The sequence below is a fragment of the Oratosquilla oratoria genome, chromosome 12 (genome assembly GCF_046742065.1).
Source record: "Oratosquilla oratoria isolate Oo_2021 chromosome 12, ASM4674206v1, whole genome shotgun sequence".
Lineage (NCBI taxonomy): Eukaryota > Metazoa > Arthropoda > Malacostraca > Stomatopoda > Squillidae > Oratosquilla > Oratosquilla oratoria.
Window position 1 is genome coordinate 63,064,623 of NC_134788.1, and position 19,669 is coordinate 63,084,291.

Genomic DNA, 19,669 nt, shown 5'->3' on the forward strand with positions numbered 1-19,669 from the left:
TATATATATATATATATATATATATATATATATATATATATATATATATATATATTGTGCGTGTGCGTGCATGTGTGTGTGCGTGCGTGTGTGTTTGCGTGCGTGTTCGTGCGTGCGTAGGTGTGTGTGTGCGTGTGTGCGTTCGTGTGTGCGTTCGTGTGTGTGTGTGTGTGTGTGTGTGTGTGTGTGTATGTATGTGTGAGTCTATTGGCGAATACCATAAAATTGAATATTAGGATTTAGAGGAATTATTAGAAAAAATTAAAGAAGAAATGAAGAAGGTGAAGAAGGGGCAAGAAGGAATGAAGGACTTCATCGTGAAGGCGGTAAAGAGATGGAGTAACGATGACGACAATGATGATTCGGAAGACGAAGTTAGGACTCCACCACGTAAACGACCTAAAGCGTCCAAAGATGTTGTTATTACCGGTACTGAATAATTAAAAAAAACTGTATGGGTTCCTCTCTTTTATTATCTAAACCAAACCGAACAAATCATACATTAAAATAATGAGGGCGGAGCCCTGGGGCGCAAAGCACCCCGCAGGCGAAGCGAGCAGCGCCGCAGGCCAAGCAACCATGGCGGAGCCATGGCCGGCGTCAGCCGGGTGCTTGTAGAATTAAAAAAAAAAGAAAAAATAGAAACTAGAAACCAGAAAATAGAAATAGTAATATAAACACATAGAAAATACAAACATGAAATAGAAATATAGAAATAAATTAGAAATATGAATATAAAATGAAAATGTATATATGAAATGAAAAATAGAAAATGTAAAATATCTATAAAAATATTAGATATAAAATATAAAACAGAAAATATAAATATAAAAATTACACCACCTTTATGTCTTGTTTATTTACATATGACGTCATAGCCCGTTCAGCATTGAGTTGCACTCGTTCAACCATGTAAAGAGCTTGATTCCGTGGCTGTGCTTTACACAGGTTAAACAAGTGTGTCTTCTTGGATTCATAAGTGCAATGAAATGGGGGTAAGATAGCTTAGTGCATGCGTAGTATGTTCGCATTTGCCACTCTTCAATTCTCGTTTGCCAGTGTATTTGATAATTTGTCATTCTGAGCAAGGGTAAACGTGTGGATATTTATCAAAATGTTTGCCAGTCTCGCAGCTGCAATTACCTATTGTACCATTGGCTAGCTCATATAATTGTGATGTGTTTTGAGCCACAGATACAAGTACTACAAACTAATAGTAATGTCAGTAGCTAAAAAAAAAGGTAGAACATCTTTATATTAACCAAGGGGGCTAGAATAGGTTAGGTCAGATCTCGCATCTGCAGTTCTTACCTCTATCATTGGCTAGCTCTTATCATTAAGTATTTTGAACCACATTTATAAATAGTGCAATTTGATAGTTATTTTGGCAGCTATTTTTTAGAAATTTGGAACTATCAAACACTTTTATATGTTATGAAGATGTTTGCTGGTCTTACAGCTGCAATTTTGACCAATATCACTGGCTAGCTCTTATTATTCTGAATATTTTGCACCCCATATGTAAGTACCTCAAATTAACATCAATATTGGTACATACATATACCAAGGTTTTTCCCCCTTACAAGGGAGGTAGCCAAAAAGAAAAAGGCATAAAATTATTCCCACCCATTCCATCCCTGAATACACTCCACACCCCTCCACCCTCCCTCTTATCTAAGCACCTCTTGGATGACGGGTCATCCCTGCACCTTGTCCACTGCCCTGGGTCAGAAGCAGTGTCGCAAGACACAGCACATCCACAGCAAGGCTGCTTCATTAAATCGGCAACCCCCCCTCTTCATCCCCCCATGCATAAAAGGAGAAGACGGGGAGAAATCCCTTCGGGCTGTGTCAAATTTTGCTCACACATACTACCTCACCCCCCATCCCCCCACCCATTCCACCTCATGCATCACATCATCTATATACAATCATTCTCCATTCACCCCTGTCTTCTGTCCTCTCCCGTCCTTCCTCAACAGACATTCCCCTCTTCCCCAAAACCCCCTTCTCCCCATCCATCCACCTCATCCTAGGATGCCCCCTCATGTTCACTCCCTCCACATCTGCCTTCCATACCTCTTTTACTAGTCTCTCTTCACTCATTCTCTCCATGTGTCCAAGCCATCCTAATACTCTTTCATCAACCCTATCTTCCAACTCCCTTTCCACCCCTGTTCTCCTCACCTCCTCATTTCTCACTCTATCATTTTCATCATACTTCTTAGACACCTCATCCTGAACACATTCAAACTCCTTCTCTCTTCCTCTCTTATGTTCCATGTTTCTGCCCCATACAGTGCTGTTGGCACAATCACTCCTTAACCCTTTAAACTCAGATGACAAGATTCTTGTCATTTGGTCAAATAAAACAAAAAATCATAAAACACCAAAATGTTTGATCAAACACCAGAAACATATGACGTCATTCCTCGCGCGGTCAAGCCGCATCATATGATATTCGGATGTATGGGCCGGCGCGAGGCCTACCATATCCGGTTTTTCGTATCTACACCACAAGCGGCTGACATGAGTTGAATGGGTTGATAATTCTCCTTAGCCTCCATTCCCAAATGTCTATTCCTCATTACACTTTTTAATCCACCAAGGCATTTACTTGCTTCTCTCAATCTACATTGTACCTCCACCTCCACTCCACCTTTTCCCGCCACATTTGCACCCAAGTATCTAAAACTATCCACTTCCTCCAGTTGCTCTCCCTTAACCCCTTCCATACGGTGATGCCTACGTAAGCAGCATGAGGAGCAAGTGGGTACGCAGTGATGCCGAATTCGTCATCTTAATTATATTTGTTGTAGTCGTACCTGCGTAACCTCCATACTTTGTAAACTGGCTTCATCATATTTTCTATGGTTATCAAAATTCATGTGTGAAAGAGAACGAACGATTTAGCAGTGACTTTATTACAAAGGATTACAAAGGCGGAGCATGCCGACAGGAGACCTTTTGATCCATATCTAGGTCGGATGCGAAAAAAAAATCATATTATTAATACAATAATAAATAAAAACTATAATATTGTAAATAAATAAAATAAATAAATGCATAGGTATGGTTGAATAATAAACAAACAGGTAAATAGTAAATAATAATAAATTCACATGTACATACATACATATACCAAGGCTTTTTCCCCCTTCCAAGGGAGGTAGCCAAAAAGGGAAAGGCATAAAAACACTCCCACCCATTTCATCCCTAAATACACTCCACACCCCTCCCACCCTTCCTCTCATCTGAGCACCTCCTGGATGACGGGTCATCCCTGCACCCTGCCCACCGCCCTGGGTCAGAAGCAGTGTCGCAAGACACAGTACATCCACAGCAAGGCCGCTTCATTTAATCGGCGACCCCCCTCTCCGTCCCCCTTTGCATATAAGGAGAGGACGGGGAGAAATCCCTTCGGGCTGCGTCAAAAATTACTCACACATACTCACATGTAACTAATAATAAATGAAAATCACAGGCAATTGATAACAAAACAAAAACAAATAATATAAAATAGATTATATTCATTACAGCATCTTGCTTAGGTATTTGTCTAAATGATTCTTAAAGCTTCGAACTGAACTACATTGCACTACCTGTGCAGGAAGTTTATTCCATTCATTAACTACACGGTTGGCAATGTTGTTCCTACCTATTTCCAAATTGAATCTATTTCCGAACAGTTTGAAACCATTGTTTCTTGTCTGATTCTCATTCAATGTGAAAATTTTGTCACTTTTGATGTCAATTTCCTTTAAAATCTTAAAGACCTGTATCAAGTCGACTCTGAGTCTACGCTTTTTTAGGGAAAACAGATTCATGTGCTATAGTCGATTTTTGTATGATTTATTTTTTATATTTGGAATCAGTTTTGTGGCTTGCTGTTGTACTTTTTCCAGTCTGTCAATGTCTTTAATGAGATTCGGTGACCATACGGAAACAGCATATTCCAAATGTGGACGAACTAACTATATAGCTTGTTAATGAGTGATGGACTTTCGAAGTCAAAAGATTGCATAATCAGTCCCAGAATCTTATTTGCTTTCTCTGAGGCTGAAATACACTGCTTGGATGATTTGAGATCATTACTGATAATTATGCTGAGATCTTTTTCACCATCCACTTTTGTTAAGGAATTTCCAAATAACTTGTAATCATACTTATTGTTATTTTTACCTATGTGCACTACCTTGCATTTACTTGTGTTAAATTGAATTAGCCACTTTTCAGACCATTGCTGTAATTCATCTAAATCTTCTTGGATATCTAACGGGTTTAAGTGATCATTTGCCATTTGGTACTGTTTTGTATCATCAGCAAATTTGGAAATAGTAGATTTTAGTCCATGGTCTATATCATATATACCAGGGTTTCTCAACCTTTTTAGCCATATTGCCCCCTTTTTCAATTGAAAAAAAAAGGATCGCCCCCTTAATTGGAAAATAATAATAAAAATGAATGCAACAATGATAAACACCTAATTTGAAATGTTTTACTCACGTTGTGTTTTAATGAGATCCTTGAGCCTCCTGGAGCTTCGCTGCTAGATCTTTCATATCAGGCTTAAAATTTGTCAGAAGCAATACCTGTGACGTTTTTTGCCCCCGTTGAGAATGACTGATACATACAGTACTATGAATAGAAGTGGCCCAAGAACGGAACCCTGGGGAACTCCATTTGTAACATTTTTTCCATCCAGAAGTTTTTCCATTTAAAACAACTCTGTTTTCGATCATTCAACTAATTACTAGTCCAACTTAATAGGCTACCACTTATTCCGTGTGAGGCTAATTTAGTAAGTAGTCTTTCGTGGGGGATGGTATCAAAAGCTTTTGCAAAGTCTAGATACATTAAATCTATATTGTTTCTTTTGTCATAATTTAAGATAAATGTGTTGTAGAATTTGAGTAAGTTCGTCACGCAAGAACATTTCCATCTGAACCCATGCTGGCTATCATTTATCAAATGGAACTGATGTTTGATAGCATCTCTGATGATAGTTTTCATAATTTTTCCTATGATTGAAGTCAAACATATAGGCCTGTAGTTATTTAGTTTCTTTTTGTCACCTTTTTTGAATATGGGAGTAACGTTAGCTAGCTTCCATTCTCTTGGGACATCTCAGGATATGAAGGATTTCATGAAAACATTTCTAATGGAACAACAATCTCAATTTTAATTTGCTTTAAGATTCTTGGGTACTAACCGTCAGGACCTGGTGTTTTATTTATTAACTTTGAGTTTCTCTATACACCTTTTAATTTTTTTTTTGTTATATTTACCGTAGTAAGTATACCCCCAGACTTTTCACTTTGAGGTGTTTCATTTATGAATACTGAGCTAGAATTATTGTTTAAAATATTACACATTCCTTCATTTGATTATTCAAGCTGACTGTCAGCAGGTAATAGGGGACCAATGTGATTCCTAACAACCTTTTTATCTCTAATGTAACTATAGAATTCTTTGGGATTCTCTTTTGATGTATCACCGATATTCATTTTGTATTGTCGTTTTCATTTTTTTGTCTATTCTAAATCCCTCGGTATTGATACATAACTTTGATAGTCATTAGATGTCCCCGATCACTTATATTTCTTATAAGCCTGTCTCTTTTTAGCAATACTTTTTTCAGTTTTTTTGTCAAGCCACTATACTTTTATACCATGGTTTTCTATTCATAATTCCACCCTCTCTATCAAAACCAGAATTTTTTTTTTTTTTCAAACCTCTGGTACATCTTCAGGGTTTCATTCATGTATGTTCTTTTGGGGATCACCCCCAGTGGTGATTCCACCCTACTTACATCTAGGCATCTTTTTGTTATTTTTTTATTTTTTATCTTTTTCTCTCAAATCACCATTATTTTCTTCCATTTTTAGAGTAATCAATACCAATAGAAGATGAATAAATAAAGACACAAAGACTATTACATTTTGGTCACTTGTACATTTCTCCCTTCCTGCTTTAGTAAACACAACCAGTGCCTGTTTCAAATTCGTCTCTCAGCATAGCACTTCTTAGTGCTTCAGAGCTCCTTTTCGTACATCCTACTTCAACTACTGCTGGTGTGTGTCTTACAAGATGTGACTTGCATCACTTATTTGAGTCAGATGAACTGAATAAACCTTCCTTGAGTTGGTCATGTTTAGATTCAGTTCTTGTAAGCCCAAACATGGAATGTTATGGAGTTGTATTAAAATATGACTGTTGTTGCCAGCTGGGCCATTGCCCACTTCCAAATCTCATGACATGATGAAAAAGCTATAGCAAAATTTGAGTCATTGTAGTTGTGGTGGAGTGAGTACACTTGTAGTTATAGGATGATTTTTACCTCATTTCTAATGTAAAACTAAAATGGAATATATGATAGCACAATATCTGTTAGTGTTTCTTCGTATTTTATTTTAGGTTATGGCATGTACAAAGGGTCTGTTTAGGTACAAACTTGAGTATGAAATAGTTTATGAACAAAACATCCACTATCCTATTAGACTATATTGCACACTTTCAGAGTTAGATGTCAATATTATAATTACAATTTTTTTTTTTTTTTCAGGAGAAGGATAAATATCACCAGTTCTTTGGAAAAGCCATCTGTAGTTTCCATACTTGTCATACAATGAAAAGGAACCAGTGTGACATCTGTGGCACAATTATATCACTAGTCATCTTAAACGTGATGTGATGACCCACACTGGAGGTAAGCCTTTCCAATGTGATCTGTGCAGTTGTGCATTCTCACAAAAGTGTTCTCTCATAAAGCATATGATGAACCACACAGGAGAGAAGCCATTCCAGTGTGATGTGTGCAATGTAGCTTTCTAACAAAAGGATCACTTCAATTTTCATATGACAACCCACGCTGGAGAAAAACCAATCCAATGTGACCTGTGGTATAAAGCTTTCATGCAAAGGTGTCACCTTAAAATCACTTAATGGCCCACACAGAAGAGAAGCCTTTCCAGTGTGACCTGTGTGATTCTGCTTTCTCAAAAAAAGATTCTTACAAAGCATACAAGGATGCACACGAGAGAGAAGCCTTTCCAGCGTGACCTGTGTGTTTCTGCTTTCTCACACTAAGCATTTGAGGACCCACACAGAAGAGAAGCCTTTACAGTGTGGCCTGTACAATAATGCTTTCCCATGAAAGAATGACTTCAAAGATCATGTGATGATCCACACAGGAGAGAAGTCTTTCCAATGTGACTTTTGTGGTTCTGCTTTCTAACAAAAGGTTAATCTCTCACAGCATATGAGGATCCACAGTGGAGAGAAGCCTTTACAATGTGTTCTGTACAATAAAGCTTTTTTAGAAAAGGGTTCTCATACACAGGATATGAAGACCCACACATGAGGGAAGCCTTTCCAGTGTGGCCTGAGTAATAAAGCTTTTTCACAAAATAATCACCCCAAAGATCATGTGATGAACCACACAGGAGAGAACCCTTTCCAACGTGGCCTGTGCAAAAAAGCTTTCTCATAAAAGGGTCATCTCACATTGCATATGAAGACCCACAGAGGAATGATGCCTTTCCAGTGTGACCTGTGTGATTCTGCATTCTCACAAAAGGGTAATCTCACACAGCATATGAGGATCCACACAGGAGAGAAGCCTTTCCAGTGTGGCCTGTGCAATAAAGCTTTCTCACTAAAGCATCATCTTAAAAGGCATGTAAGGACCCACACGGGAGAGAAGCCTTTCCAGTGTGAACTGTGTGTTTCTGCTTTCTCACGAAAGAGTTGTCTCACACAGCATATGAGGACCCACACAGGAGAGAAGCCTTTCCAGTGTGACCTGTGTGAAAAAACTTTCTCACAAAAAGGTCATCTCACATTCCATATGAGGACCCACACAGGAGAGAAGCCTTTCCAGTGTGACCTGTGCGATTCTGTTTTCTCAATAAAGAATTATCTTACACAACATATGAGGACCCACACAGGAGAGAAGCCTTTCCAGTGTGTCCTGTGTGATTCTGCTTTCTCACACAAGTGTTCTCTCACACAGCATATGAGGACCCACACAGGAGAGAAGCCTTTCAAGTGTGACCTCTGTCATTCTGCTTTCTCAAATAAGGGTAATCTCAGACGGCATGTGAGGACCCACACAAGAGAAAACCCTTTCCAATGTGTCCTGTGTAAAAAAGCTTTCTCACAAAAGGGTAATTTCACAATGCATATGAGAACCCACACAGGAGAGAAGCCTTTCCAGTGTAACCTGTGTGATTCTGCCTTCTCACATAAGCATTCTCTCACACATCATATGAGAACCCACACAGGAGAGAAGCCTTTCCTGTGTGGGCTGTGTAATAAAGCTTTCTCACAAAAGGGTAATCTTAAAAGACATACAAGGACCCACACAGGAGAAAAGCCTTTCCAGTGTGGTATGTGTAATAAAGCTTGCTCACAAAATCACCACCTTAAAGATCAGGTGATGAACCACACAGGAGAAAACCTTTTCCAATGTGGCCTGTGCGAAAAAGATTTCTTACAAAAGGATCATCTCACATTGTGTATGAAGACCCACAAAGGAAAGAAGCCTTTCCAGTGTGACCTATGTGATTCTGCTTTCTCACAAAAGTGTTATCTCATGCAGCATATGAGGACCCACACAGGAGAGAAGCCTTTCCAATGTGGCCTGTGCAATAAAGCTTTCTCACAAAAGAGCCATCTTAAGATTCATAAAATGATCCACACAGGAGAGAAGCCTTTCCAGTGTGACCTGTGTGGTTCTGGTTTCTCAGGAAAGAGTTGTTTCACACAGCATATGAGGACCCACACAGGAGAGAAGCCTTTCCAATGTGACCTGTGTGAAAAAGCTTTCACACAAAAAGGTTATCTCACTAAGCATATGAGGACCCACACAGGAAATAAGCAGTTCCAGTGTGACTTGTGTGATTCTGCTTTCTTACAAAAGGGTAATCTCATAGGTCATATGAGGACCCATACAGGAGAGAAACCTTTCCAGTGTGGCCTGTGCAATAAAACTTTCTCACAAATGAGTCATCTTAAAAGGCATACAAGGACCCACACAGGAGAGAAGCCTTTCCAGTGTAACCTGTGAGTTTCTGGTTTCTCACGAAAGAGTTCTCTCACACATATGATGTCCCACATAGGAGAGAAGCCTTTCCATTGTGACCTGTGTGATTCTGCTTTCTCAGTAAAGAGTTATCTCAAAAAACATATGGACACCCACACAGGAGAGAAGCCTTTCCAGTGTAACCTTTGTGATTTTGCTTTCTCACAAAAGGATTCTCTTGCAAATCATATGAGGACCCACACAGGAGAGAAGCCTTTCCAGTGTGACCTGTGTGATTCTGCTTTCTCAATAAAAGCCCTTTCCAATATGGCCTGCGTGAAAAAGCTTTCTCACAAAAGGGTCATCTCACATTACATATGAGGACCCACATAGGGGAGAAGCCTTTCCAGTGTGACATGTGTGATTCTGATTTCTCATAAAAGCATTCTCTCCCACATCATATGAGGACCCACAAAGTAGAGAAGCCTTTCTTGTTTGGCCAGTGCAATAAAGCTTTCTCACAAAAGATTAATCTTAAAAAGCATACAAGGACCCACTCAAGAGAGAAGCCTTTCTAGTGTGACCTGTGATTCTGCTTTCTCATGAAAGAATTCTTTCAAACATATGATGACCCACATGGAGAAGCCTTTCCATTGTGACCTGTGTTATTCTGTTTTCTCACAAAAGGATTCTCTTGTACATCATATGATTACCCATGCAGGAGAGAAGCCTTTCCAGTGTGACCTGTGTGATTCTGCCTCCTCACAAAAAGGTTCTCTCACACAGCAGAAAACCCTTCCCAATGTGACCTGTGCAAAAAAGCTTTCTCACATAAGGGTCATCTCACATTGCATATGAGAACCCACACAGAAGAGAAGCCTTTCCAGTGTGACCTGTGTCATTCTGCTTTCTCAAATAAGGGTAATCTCAAACAGTATATGAGGACCCATGCAGGGGTGAAGCCTTTCCTGTGTGGCCTGTTCAAAAAAGCTGTCTCACATTGCATATGAGGACCCACACTGGAGATAAGCCTTTCCAGTGTGACCTGTGTGATTCTACTTTCTCACAAAAGAGTTCTCTCGCACATATGATGGCTGCAGAGGATGGAAGCCTTTCCAGTGTGACTTGTGCATTTCTGTTTTCTCTCTAAAAGATTCCCTTATACAGCATATGGGGACCCATGCAGTAGAGAAGCCTTTCCCCTGTGACTTCTGCAATTCTACTTTCCCACAAAAGAGTTCTCTCACAATGCATATGGCAACCCACACTGGAAAGAAGCCATTCCAGCATGACCTGTGCAATGCAGCTTTCTCATGAAAGAATCACCTCAAATATCATGTGATCCTGCACACAGAATAATACCATTTCTAGTGTGACCTGTGTGATTCTGCTTCTCACAAAAGAAGTCTCAATCATCACTTGGGACTCATACTGGAACGAAACCATTCCAGCATGACCTGTGCAATGGAAAGCATTCCCTGTAAGTTTTGTGCATGTATTCGCACACATGTTTCACGACTAGCGCACAAAAGAAAAAAAGTGTGTTCACGAGGGTTTCAATATGAAAAATAAAAAAAATCAATTAATGATACTAATCTTTTAATTTCATAATAATGGATTCAAAAACAAAGGAATATAGTTTTAAGAATCTGTTAGTGACCTTTGAAATGTAAGTGTACAATTTCATAATTCTATATGTAGTTTTGAGATCTTTTGTACGTTCAACAGTTAAACATCACCATTTTTTTTTTCCTGTTTATATTTAGAAAATTTCGGAAAAAAAAAAATAGTATAATTTCCTACCAAACCTACATTTCAAGAATAACAGAAACAAAGAAGGTACTGATGAAAATAATGGCTACTATAAGGGCCTTGGAATAGTAGAGACATGTGGATAAAAGAGGAACTTGAAACAAAGCCAAAGCAAAAATCGGAAGTTAAAATTTATGATAAAAGGGAGCAGTTGGAAATGCCCATCCCAACTGTGTATTTTGATTGAAAGGTAAACAAAGGGAAACAAAATAAGGCAACAATCATGTTTGGTAAATAGTACACAGATGTGGTCATGTTCTGCAATCTGTCATTAATTTACAAATATAAAAAGCGTTATTCAAGTAACAAAGTTGCATAGAAATGGTGCATCATGTAAAATTCAAATGAAGCAAAAGGAGTGAAGTGAACACAAACTGCTAGCTGCTAGTGAATGGCAGGATGAAATAATGAAAAATGTTACACCCATTTACATACCTGTCAAGCTAGTGTAGTGTTTTCCATAAGATTTTACATTAGAGACCATAAGTTTTGTTTATAAAACAATAATTAAACCATAAGAAAACTATATATTTTTTTTTGTCCTTCAACATATGTTTCAACTCAAAACAAATACAGAATGTAAATGAGTGACACAGTGTGAACACCACATAATGAAAAACAGTACTCTTTACACTTGAAAAGAGGAATTCAATTAAAATTGTTTAACACAAACACATTAAGAAAAAAAACAGATTGCATGCAGAGAAAAAAACGTAAGATTTTCAACTTATGCTGTAAGACATCAAAATCATAGAAATAACGTAAAACTTAGGCAGAAGTCATAAGTCTTGACAGGTATGCATTTACAGGGCATATTCACTGATGGTGGGGTGCAAGTGCAGTGCCAAAATGTCAATTGTGATTATATTATTGAGTGGGCATTAACCCCATTACTGTTATACCAGATATTCAGTGTCACATTCGGCAACTACGATAGCTTTATCAATGAATGGATGGGCGAGACATATAGTATGCCTTCATAAAATCATATTCAATCCCAAGCACCATGTATGAGAATGATAATTATTTAAATATATCTATACAATGTTGGGAAATCCTATGTTATGTCAGATTATTTTGATTAGTAATCACGATATGTTTATCGTTTTGCTACCACCATCCCAACCACAAAGCTAAGAATATATATTACTGTAGAACTTGTGGTAACTCGTGACCAACACATGGTTTTATGCCATTCTCCTCCTTTATGCTGTTTATGTGTTACTTATATATGTGAATTCCAGGTTAAGATAGATTAAAGAAAATTTCAAGTCTACAAATTGGTTTACTGATCTATGATATACATTTACCAACTTAACTTGCACTCAGTGCAAAATAAACATTATACGTCCTACGTATTTACTTTCATGGCAGGATTAGGCATAGGGGTAGAAATATAACATTTCCGCACTGCACAAGAATGTTCGTCTATTTTCCTGTGAGACTCCTATCCAGTTATATTGTGATTTAAGCTGCTTAAAATGAAAGTATTTACCGTGGGTTATAATTCAAAGAATATAGAGAAGTAGCGAGATAGGGCGGTTAATGATAGAATGCATGGGTATTATGCATCTAATCGCTTGTCCACCTTTATAAATATTACTTTAACCTAATAATCTAACCTAACCTGATCACCTAATTTTTCTTCATCGATGGGAGAGAGCACTCTTGGCCTTAATCCCTTTCGCAAACGATTACTTATTAGTTCCTATAACCTATTCCAAAAGATCCTTTCCATTGCCATGCTTGATTGAACCATGTATTTTTTTTTTTTATGTATTAATGTAATTCCCCCCTATCCCATTATCTGTTGGGATGGGAATCTCAACTAGGACTCTCAGTATATACTAAAATGGTAAAAATTCTAACTACTATCTTCACATTGTCCCATTAATTGAAACTTTCTCAAAACTGCTTGAACCTACCTGTTGGGATGGGAATCTCAACTAAGAATTCCCCATCCCACTAGTTACACACAGCAGAGCCTATGAATGTATTCACATCTCTGGACAAAGGTCCCATCTAGCACTTTGTAGTACAAGTCAAGATTCTGCTACTTCATTTCGTGGTGGAACATTTATATGTTAAAAATCCAAAAAATATTTCTCTAATGCATTCCTAAACTGGAGGATGGGAATTTTTCTCCTAAATTTAAGGTTTCTAATCAGTTCTTACCATAGACCCCTTAAATAGAAGGACTGGTAAGTTCCCTGCTCAGCATCTGTAACTTGAATCCCAAATTATAACTTAGGTCCCACCATTTTGAACTACAAATGCATGGTAGAACATTCTTTTTAGTGTCTAATAGGGGTTTTTAAAGGGCAAGGAATTATTTTTTTATAATTTCAACGTTCTACAATGTCATCTAAAGGTCATAGGAAGTTCAAATCATATTAAAAAAAAGCCTATATCAGCCAAAATATTGTATATTTTCTCACTTAAAATAATGAAGTACACACTGTATATTGCAGTATGTAACATGATATATGATAATACACAAAAATACATGGACAACACAATGAAACAGCTTGGTACAAAACTACTTATTGATATAGAAAACAGTGTTAATTTTTTCCCATAAGTTTCTGCTTCCTTCTGAGGCAGCCGAGCTGTCTGTCTTTGTCACTTTTATCAAGTATAAATGCTTTTAAAAGAATATTTGCTAAAGTAATACAGGCTCCTTTAAGTCCAGCCATTGGGCTGTCAATACAAGATAAAGATTTACTTAGATGATATCGGCAGCAATACAAGTTGCACTCTTCAACAATTCTGTAAGCTGAGTGTACGAAATGTACTGTTGAGAGCAGAGGTACAGTTAGCCCACCTCTACTTAGATTCATGAGAAACTGTATTAATACGATCTTTATTGCCATGCTTAGTTTCGGCACTCACAATATGAGCTTGAAATTTGTGTCCCAAATGTCCAGCTAGAAAAATAACTTTATGTTTGACAGTATCACTAGTCTGAAGTAGGTCTTCAGAGTCAGCTATAGTGATGTCAACTTGATCATCATTTATGTAAATGTCAGAGGTGCAAGGCACATCATGAGACTGGTGTGGAGTACACTCGTATTTCAAAAGTGCATGGAGGTTCTTGGAATCTGCAGCTGCCTTAATAACAACAACGTCAATGTAGAAATTACCCCCACTGCATTTTCTGGCTTGGCCAAAAAACTTTTCATGGGCATAATCTGCAAAGACACCAGGTAGAACATATTTCAGGTTGTGATGTGTCAATAACAACTCTGCAGCTTCAATGTTGGCTCTTGTAGACACCACAAAGGCCTCTGCTGTTTGCTTTGTGAGCTTATGCGTCCGACACCGCCCACCTGACCATGCACAAGTAGATATAACTTAACACAAGTATCATTAAGTTTCTTGAAGCTGGTGCAGTTCTTGGTCCACGGTTGACGACACTCATCACGCATGTTGATACCAGAATACCGATCATTCACATTTATCATGTGAAACCAATTAGTGATAGGTTCAACAAAAATGATGGTGCCCTCATTAATGTCAAGTTTATCCTTTAGAGTTGAAAGAGCCGCAACAGTCTTATTGTGGAAGATGTGGCAAACAAAAGGCATGCTTTGTAAAGAAGTTGGGTAAACAGCTGTGTATGTGATCTTGGTAAGATGGATTTTGTTTTTCCAGTCTTCACTGTACAGTGCTGCTTCAATGTCTTTCCATCGTGCAACATATGCTTTTCCATCTGTTATGAATGAAAGTTCCTTATTATGCACAGTTATCCAGTTATTTCTTATATTTTTAAAGGAATGAACATAGTCAAACACAAGAAAGGCATAACAATTGATAGTGTCTATAAATACTTTACCAGGGCCACCCAATTTAACATAACATGCAACATTTGTATTGCAATTATCACATACACAAGAAATTATAGTTCCACCAGCTTTGTTAAACACTACAAACGCTTCTAGTAGAAGTTCCTTGAGTTGATCCGTATGAAGTTTTGCAACAGGGTTAATGCTTGATATATATTAAGGGCCACCATGATGGCAGACAACCTCAACCACCAAAGCATGTGTTGCAAGAACTTCTGAATCACCAGAAGCATTTTGAGCATAACCAATGGTACTACTTTGGTGTATGGTTCATTTCTATAGTTGCCTCGGCACTGTTTTGTCAGCAGAAAACCCTGAAATGGAAAATATGTTTAAAAATCAGTTATATTGATATATAGACAGATATATAGAAGGACTGATAAATAGATAGATACTTCGAAGCTGTATCACAAGATTACCCTCTCACTACTAGATTCAACGTCAACGAAATAATGGGAAAAGACACCCCCATGAATTTTTTTTAAAAACTGCTAGAAAATGAGCAACAAACCACTTCATTTCTGAGCGACTGCGTGTACATTACGTGCACTGTGTTTGTAATGAACCTCCGCTTGTGAAACTGTGACTCTAACACACCCTCTCTTGATGGAATGTTGGCATATATATATATAGAAAGAGAGAGACGTAAAACATATACCTTTTCAGTATCTAAGAGGTTTATGACATCAGTAACGAGTTAATATCATAAAGTGGTGGGCCGGTAGTGGGACCCAAGTTCCGTACCCCGAGAGCACTAGTTACCCTATTTAAGGGGTCTATGATTCTTACATACGAGTATGACACCATGATGTAATGGAAGGGTGGAGTGAGAGTTATATTATGCCTCATGCCCACTCGTGATGTCACATACTTCAAAAGAAAATAATGAAAAATAACATTCAATGAAATCCCTGGCCTTACACAAGAATGCTCAATGTTTGATATTTCCACTATTTCACATTTTGATTCTTCATTTTGTAATGAACATGTTACTGCCCTTTGTCTTAACTATCATGATTTTCTCACTGATACTTCAGAAATAATTAATTTAGTATTGCAAGAATTTTTTTTATAAAATTTATATGAAATTTAACACAAATGGTAGTAGTTGCTCTTCAGAATGAAGATCTGAGACTTGGAAAAGTTGATGGATATTGGAGGAGTCTTTCTTGTCTCTAGGGCAGCAGACTCTGAGTGAGGTTTTAGTCCAAGGAATCAAATAAAAAAACAACTAGAATCCATGAAGGAGAACGTCATTTGGATATGTTTATGAGAATGAAAACCTACAAATTATATGGAAATTCAATCAATATAGATAGTGTGCATGAAGATTGGGTACAAACATATACCAAAGGCTTTTTCCCCTTACACGGGGGGGTAGCCAAAAAGAAAAAGGCATAGAAATCACTCCCACCTATTTCATTTCCTATGTATTCCACTCCCCTCCACCCTCCTCCCTCCCTCCTATCTTGGCACCTCCTGGATGACGGGTCATCCCTGCATTCTGTCCACTGCCCTGGGTCAAAAGCAGTGTCGCAAGACACAGCACATCCACAGCAAGGCTGCTTCATAAATTCGGCAACCCCCTCTCTCCATCTCCTCATGCAGGAAAGGAGAAGACGGGGAGAAATCCCTTCGGGCTGCGTCAAATTTTTTCTCATACTTCCTCACCCCCCATCCCCCACCCACTCCCCCTCATGCATCACAGCATCATCTATACACAACCCTTCTCCATTCACCCCTATCTTCTGTCCTCTCCCGTCCTTCCTCTACAGACATTCCTATCTTTTGAAATGCCCCTTTCATCCCATCTATCCATCTCATCCTAGGACGCCCCCTCACATTTACTCCTTCAACCTCTGCCTTCCACACTTCTTTTACTAATATTTCTTAACTCATTCTTTCCATGTGTCCAAACAATCCTTATACTCTATCATCAACCCTATCTCCCAGCTCCCTTTCCACCCCTGTTCTCCTCCTCACCTCCTCATTTCTCACTCTATCTTTCCTCACAGGGTGTGTCTTTAAATTTTTCAATAACTGCCAATTGCATAAAGATCCCAAGCTGAAACTTACATAAATGTATATTAAGTGTACACATGAACTAAATGTACACATTGGGATTTCTCGTCAAGGTTGCCTCAGTGTAGGTTCTTAATGGGGAATCCTCAGTGGAGGCACTTAATGAGGACTCCCCAGTGTGTGTTGGGGGAGGGGGGGTTAGACATCTTTTTTCAGTGGAGCTTTCTTAACGGGATTTGGCCAGTTGGAGGGTTAACATCTAACATTGTTCTCCCATTCGAGTTTTGTTTAGGCTTCAAAAGTAGGAAATCCTTTACGGGAACCGTCTTGTTGTGGGGGAGGGGGCAATCTCTATGGTGTTCATCATGATCCAGACTTCTAGGGAAGTTGTCCCCACCTCTTCCCACGACCCCTTGATCTCCAAGGTGTCCCAGGAGAACCACTTGCACCACGTGGCTGCGTGGGTCGCACAAGCGATTATTTGTGGAAACGCATGTGCAGTACCCGGCTCCATCTACATTCCATTCTCGCTAGTCCACCAGCCTGGGAACGGACTCTGTCGTCTCCCACGATGTCCCAAGGGAACACCTACACCTTGTCGGGACGGACGACGGTTCTTTGAGGAACGCACGACGTGCCGTATCAGCCATACATTCCGTCTTGGTTAGATCAACGACCTGATAGCGTATCGCGTATGGCTTCCCAGGCATCGACACTTTGCCCTCGAGCTCATTAAGAGGATGGATCATGACCTGATCCAGGTACCTAAGATGGACGGGAACGCCGAAGATGCAGATCGCCTTTGACCATCACGCTGCGAGCCTAGCTCGCTGCCTCCGTCTCCTCCCTACCCCCCTGAAACAGACCGCCTCGGGACACGACTTTGAACACATAGTCGCCACCTCCCACACCATCTGCCCCTCTCCCTTCTCGCAACTAGAACGAGCTACATCACTTAATGCGCCCAACTTTATTTCTTAAAAAGAAAGAAAAAAAAGAAGAAAAAAAATCCATCGCAATGTTTGCCTTCCAGCCGAACTCCTGATACAGACCTATATCTTTATGAAAGAAGAATCTCTTGTGTAGAGGAAACGATCTTCCTGATTCTAATATTTGACAATTACCTGATCTCACCTTCGTTATATTATGGTCACCTGTATGAAAGCAGTGTCATGTATTGCAGTTACGATAATGTAGCTCGGTAGGTATAAAGAAATGTTAATGAACCATCTGGTGACACTATGTACTTGTTGGGCGGTGGGATGATGATGCTTTGCATTTTCTGAGTCAGATGTTTATGATTAGGAAATGTGAAGGTTAGCAAGATTGGAGGTATTGCCTAAGACTAGTGCCTGTCGGGTACCTTCTTGTATGCATGTGGATCACGTGTCAGGGATGTGATATGTAATGGCAGGTGTGGCCTGTAGCTGCTCAGTGATGATCTGGTGATATTTTGATTTGAATTGCATCTTTATTTCTTAATGCGTGTCTTTATTCGTACTGTCGGGAAAAGGGAATGGACCAGTGGATTAGTTCAAAGTAAGACGAGTCCTCCGAAGTGAGCATGAAAATTTGATGTACAAATATATAACAAACTGTATGTAATTCCCCATTATAGCTCAATATTGTATTTTTTTCAGTCATTTAAGTTCATAAAAAGGAAGACGACATTAACCCATTAAACTCCGATGACAAGATGTCTTGTCATTTGGTCAAATAATTTTTTTTTTTATAAAACACCAAAATGTTTGATCCACCAGAAAAATATGACGTCAGTCCTCGCTCGCGAGCGAAGCGAGGAGGACTGACGTCATATTTTTCTGGTGTTGGATCAAACATTTTGGTGTTTTATAATTTTTTGTTTTATTTGACCAAATGACAAGACATCTTGTCATCGGAGTTTAATGGGTTAAAGTTACTATTGACAATTTTCACATTATAATATCCCCGTCGACTCTACTCTGGAGAGCAGCGCCACACTGGTGGCGAGAGCACAATTCCACTGATTCCGACTCGACCCTACTATTTACAAACGGTTCATAGTCCGATGCAGTAGAGTCGATGGGGGGTATTATTTATAAATATATATATATATATATATATATATATATATATATATATATATATATATATATATATATATATATATATTACCTGCGTTCGATTGAGGATGTACTTAGAGTGAACCGCTTAAATGAGGGGGGGAAAGGAGAATGAGTATAAAAAGAAGCTGAGAAAGGAGTGGGAGGTAGTGAAGGATAGAGTAGAACTAGGAGTGGAGGAAGAATGAGGATAATTCAAGGAGGGAGTCATAAGGTGTGCAAAGATGGTGTGTGGAACAAGGAGGGCGGGAGGAAATAGAAGGAAGAGTAGTGAGTGGTGGGATGAGGAAGCAAAGAAATGTGTAGAAGAGAAGAAGTATGCTTTCATAGATTGGCTACAAATTAGGACGAGGGAATTGTATAGGAGGTGCAAAGTAAAGAGAAGGGAAGTTAAGCATAAGAAAAAGGAAGCAAAGAGGCGAGCAGATATGAAATGGGGTAAGAGTATGAAAACAAAATTTGAAAGTAATAAAAAGATGATTTGGAAAGAAGTTAAAAGAGGAATAGAAGGTGAATCGAATTGAGAAGAAAAGGTAAAATGAACATATGGAGAGATGATAATGGAAGAGAAGGCAGTGAGAGGAAGGTGGGCAGAGTATTTCAGGGAGTTGCTAAATGTGAAGGAGGATAGGGAGGAAAAGGTAGTTGCAGTGGGGAGCGCTACGAAAATGAGAGTGATGAGTGAGGAAAATGGAGGAGAAACAGGGAAAGATGAAGTGAAGGCAGTTGTTAAGATGATGAGAGCAGGTAAGGCACCTGGGTTGGATGGATGCCATGCAAAGTGTCTGAAGAAAGGAGGTACAGTCATGGTGGACTGGCTGGTGAGGTTATTTAATGTTTGTTTAAGAGAGGTCGGAGGACTG

General features: G+C 38.9%; 1 protein-coding gene and 1 long non-coding RNA gene across 2 annotated transcripts in view; both read left to right on the forward strand.

The window, feature by feature from the left end:
• LOC143031927 (uncharacterized) overlaps nucleotides 1–19,669 on the forward strand; it is a 298,829-nt gene that overhangs the window by 186,189 nt on the left and 92,971 nt on the right. The gene's annotated exons all lie outside the window — the stretch shown is intronic.
• On the forward strand, nucleotides 872–9,070 carry LOC143031902 (uncharacterized). Its single transcript, XM_076196269.1, has 2 exons — nucleotides 872–995; nucleotides 6,566–9,070. The coding sequence occupies exon 2, from the start codon at nucleotides 7,514–7,516 to the stop codon at nucleotides 9,068–9,070; it is 1,557 nt and encodes a 518-aa protein (XP_076052384.1). The 5' UTR covers nucleotides 872–995; nucleotides 6,566–7,513.